This window comes from Helianthus annuus, chromosome 15, assembly GCF_002127325.2.
Source record: "Helianthus annuus cultivar XRQ/B chromosome 15, HanXRQr2.0-SUNRISE, whole genome shotgun sequence".
Classification (NCBI taxonomy): Eukaryota; Viridiplantae; Streptophyta; class Magnoliopsida; order Asterales; family Asteraceae; genus Helianthus; species Helianthus annuus.
Genome location: NC_035447.2, coordinates 165934258 through 165937721, shown reverse-complemented (window position 1 = coordinate 165937721; position 3464 = coordinate 165934258). Strand labels below are relative to the sequence as shown.

General features: G+C 38.9%; 2 protein-coding genes across 2 annotated transcripts; both read right to left on the bottom strand.

Moving 5' to 3' along the window:
* Positions 1 to 1046: 1046 nt before the first annotated feature.
* On the bottom strand, positions 1047 to 1745 carry LOC110914571. Its single transcript, XM_022159360.1, has one exon. The coding sequence runs from the start codon at positions 1743 to 1745 to the stop codon at positions 1047 to 1049; it is 699 nt and encodes a 232-aa protein (XP_022015052.1).
* Positions 1746 to 2410: 665 nt separating this feature from the next.
* LOC110914570 lies at positions 2411 to 3187 on the bottom strand. The gene has a single exon (XM_022159359.1). The coding sequence runs from the start codon at positions 3185 to 3187 to the stop codon at positions 2411 to 2413; it is 777 nt and encodes a 258-aa protein (XP_022015051.1).
* Between the last annotated feature and the right edge of the window lie 277 nt (positions 3188 to 3464).

Below are 3464 nucleotides of genomic sequence, written 5' to 3'. Positions count from 1 at the left end.
GGTGTGAATTTTGATGACTTTGTCTTTTTATTTTATTATTTTAGGAGGTTTATCCGATGAAATTCAATGTTATTGGAGGTTTCTCCCATGAAATTCAATGTTGTTAATGACAACTTATGAATTTATCATGTATGTTCAATCAAAACTATCAAGAGTAGATTAAAAATAATAAGTAATTACAAATAATAAATTATATCGTTTTCATTAATCAACCCGTGTAACACACGGGGCCATAACCTAGTATTATTATAATTTTAACTATATTTGCTTATCCATAAGAATTATCTCGATAGAGTATAGAGTAGCAGTTGGTTTAGATGTACATCTGTTTCCTCCAAAACCTAATTATCCTTACATTTATTGTATAATTGGATTCAAAATATTCGGTTTATTCAGTAAATTGGTATTTCTTGTTTCCATTTTTCTTTTGTGGTATCATAACCAACATACATAAATCAACAAATTATAGTATTAATTTTGAATAATTTGCAGTATTAATGCAAAAATAATGTAAGCATCGTTTATTCACTTATTTGAAATCCACATGATATATTGATGTAGACATTACTAAGGCTATAGGGTGTGGTCATGACCCTTATAGTCACCAGGACCCTCCAAATCAGCGTTATGTTACATGCTTCTGACCCATCATCCAAAGCCACTACCATGAGGTTGTGGTTATAACGCAAACCACTATTCTCTTATTTTAAATTTTTTTTTGGGTAAAGGGTTACCCCGATGAATTTTATAAATGAAACAAAACCGAACAAGGGTGTGTCAAAGCAACACACCAACTAGACTTGACATACCAAGCCTAGGAAAACAAGGAATATAACCAAACTAAAAAACAACCAAAAAAAACGTCTCTAGCTCAACAACCATGACAACCAAAACATAAAACTCCGAATTAAGCCTCTAGCCCGGATCCGTTTCTATATCTTCGATCTTCCATGTCTGGAAAATTCTTTCCTTCGTTGAAGCCACCCGAAATCTGAAACCCATGAGCCGCAAACGAACCGTCTTCTTAATCACCTCAGCCACTTGATCTACCGTTCTCTTGCTATTCTTGAAGAGCCTGTTGTTTCTCTCTTGCCATATATAGTACGAAGAAGCTGAGCAATTAATAACTTGCACACAATATGATCCACATTCTTGGATTTAGCATGTTGCTCCACCCAAGATAAAACCGAGTACCACGTATCGTCAACATTGCCCAAGTTAACCAATTTCTTGACCTCGTTCCATGTATGAGCCGCAAAAGCACATCTGAAAAATAAATGGTCCCGACTGTCGCGATCAAAATTACACAACGGACAACACATTAAATTCCAATTGGTGTGACTACCCGCTTCCCACACTGCCAATCTATCCTGCGTCTTTAGTTTGTTTCTAAAAGCCAGCCATAAATGAAACGAATGTCGCGGAATGCATTGAGAATACCAAACCATATCAGCCCATACCACCTGATTTTCACGTTTCCGAATTGTGTCCCAAACTACTGCCGACTGAAAATCACATGTCTTCCCCTCCAAGTTTTTCCAAACCAATCTATCCATAGCATTAGGCACCATAAAAGGAACCGATATTGTAATTAACACTGGAAAAAGATCTAGCCAAGCCTGAGGCCATCTCCAATTACCATTCTGATCAACCATATCCGCAACCGTAGACCGTAAGGAAAACCCAGCATTAGCAATGGCTCTTGGCGTGATAAACGAGCTAAGGGGACTTAACGAACACCACATATCACTCCATACATTAGTTTGAGCACCACTCTTAATAGAAGACCAAATGTGAGGCCGAATGATATGACGGATGGACAAGATCTTTCGCCACCCCTAACTCATACTCCCTCTGCACGGAACTTCCCAGAAATTTCGACCTTTGAGCTTGTAAGGAAAAAGAAATATTGAAAAAGGAAAGGATGCCATGGTTACGATGGTTTAATCCATGCCAACTAATGAAGCAAAAGGGTGGTGTAGCAATCCATTAATGGTCCTATGTGGAGATTGATGACCCAACCCATACCCCTCACACCATTTAGCCTAATAGAAATAAAAATATTGAAATATAAGTTATACAATGCAAAGATAACACTAATACTTTATCATTGAAAAAATAGGTTAGAGTTTCTTTAGATACTTTAATAAAAAATTTTATTAATTTTTATTATGGAAATGATTGAATGGCTAATTTTTTTTTGGGTAAAGGGTTACCCCGGTAAATTTTATAAATAATCAAAGAACAGGGTGTGACAAAAGTTGCCACACACTACTAGACTTGACAACCCAAGCCTAGGCAAAACAAACCAACACAACCCAAACTAAATACAGCCATGCCAAAAAGACAAAAACAATAACCGACCCAACAAAACTACTAACGAACTACACTAGACAACTATCACTAGCCATTAACCCGGGTCATCCTCCTTAATCTTCCATCTATCCAATAGCTTCCGATGGTTAACATCACCGCTCACCTTGAACCCCATAATCCGAAGCCGCACTATATCAAGAATCAGCTGTGCTACCGTATTTTCACTCCGTTGCAGGTTTGAAAACAGTCGGTTGTTACGTTCTTGCCATATGAAGTATGTAGAAGCCGCTACAACAAGCTTGCACACAATATGCTCCAGCTTCTTTGAGTTCGCATGCTGATCAACCCAAGCCATTACCGAACTCCACGTATCATTAACCATCCCCATATCAACCCTTTTGTTGACAATGTTCCAAACCTTAGCCGAAAAACAGCATTGAAAGAATAGATGATCTCGTGAGTCTCGACCATACTTACATAAAGGACAACACATAAGTATTAGGTTCGTCTCACTCCCCGCTTCCCACACCGCCAATCTATCTTGAGTTTTCAGCTTGTTTGTTATCACCAACCAAATATGGAACGAATGTCTTGGAATACATTGGCCATACCACACCATGTTTACCCATGCCACCTTGTTCTCCCTAACCCGCAAATTATTCCATGCCTCCCAAGAAGTAAAGTGACCTATTTTCCCATCAAAACTTTTCCATCCAAACCTGTCCTCCATATCTTGAGCGATGACAGGCCGTGCCACATTTATTAGAACCGGAAAGAGATCCAACCACGCCTGTGGCCATCGCCAATCCCCATTACTATCAATGATGTCAGCCACTGTATTTGTCAAAGTAAAACCTTCTCGAGCTATCATCCTTGGAGTGATGAAATGTCGAATGGGACTGCATGAACACCAATTGTCACTCCACACATTAGTCCCGTTACCGTTACCAATAGACTTCCAAACAAACGGACGAACTAAACTTCGAATGGCTAATATCTTCCGCCAACTCCAAGTCAGATTCCCCCGTGCTGGAATCTCCCAAAAGTTCCGACCTTTTAACCTGTAAGCATGAATCCATTGGACCCATAGAGATTCTCTATTGGTGATGATACTCCAAATATGCGACGTGATAAGGGCTTTGTTAACC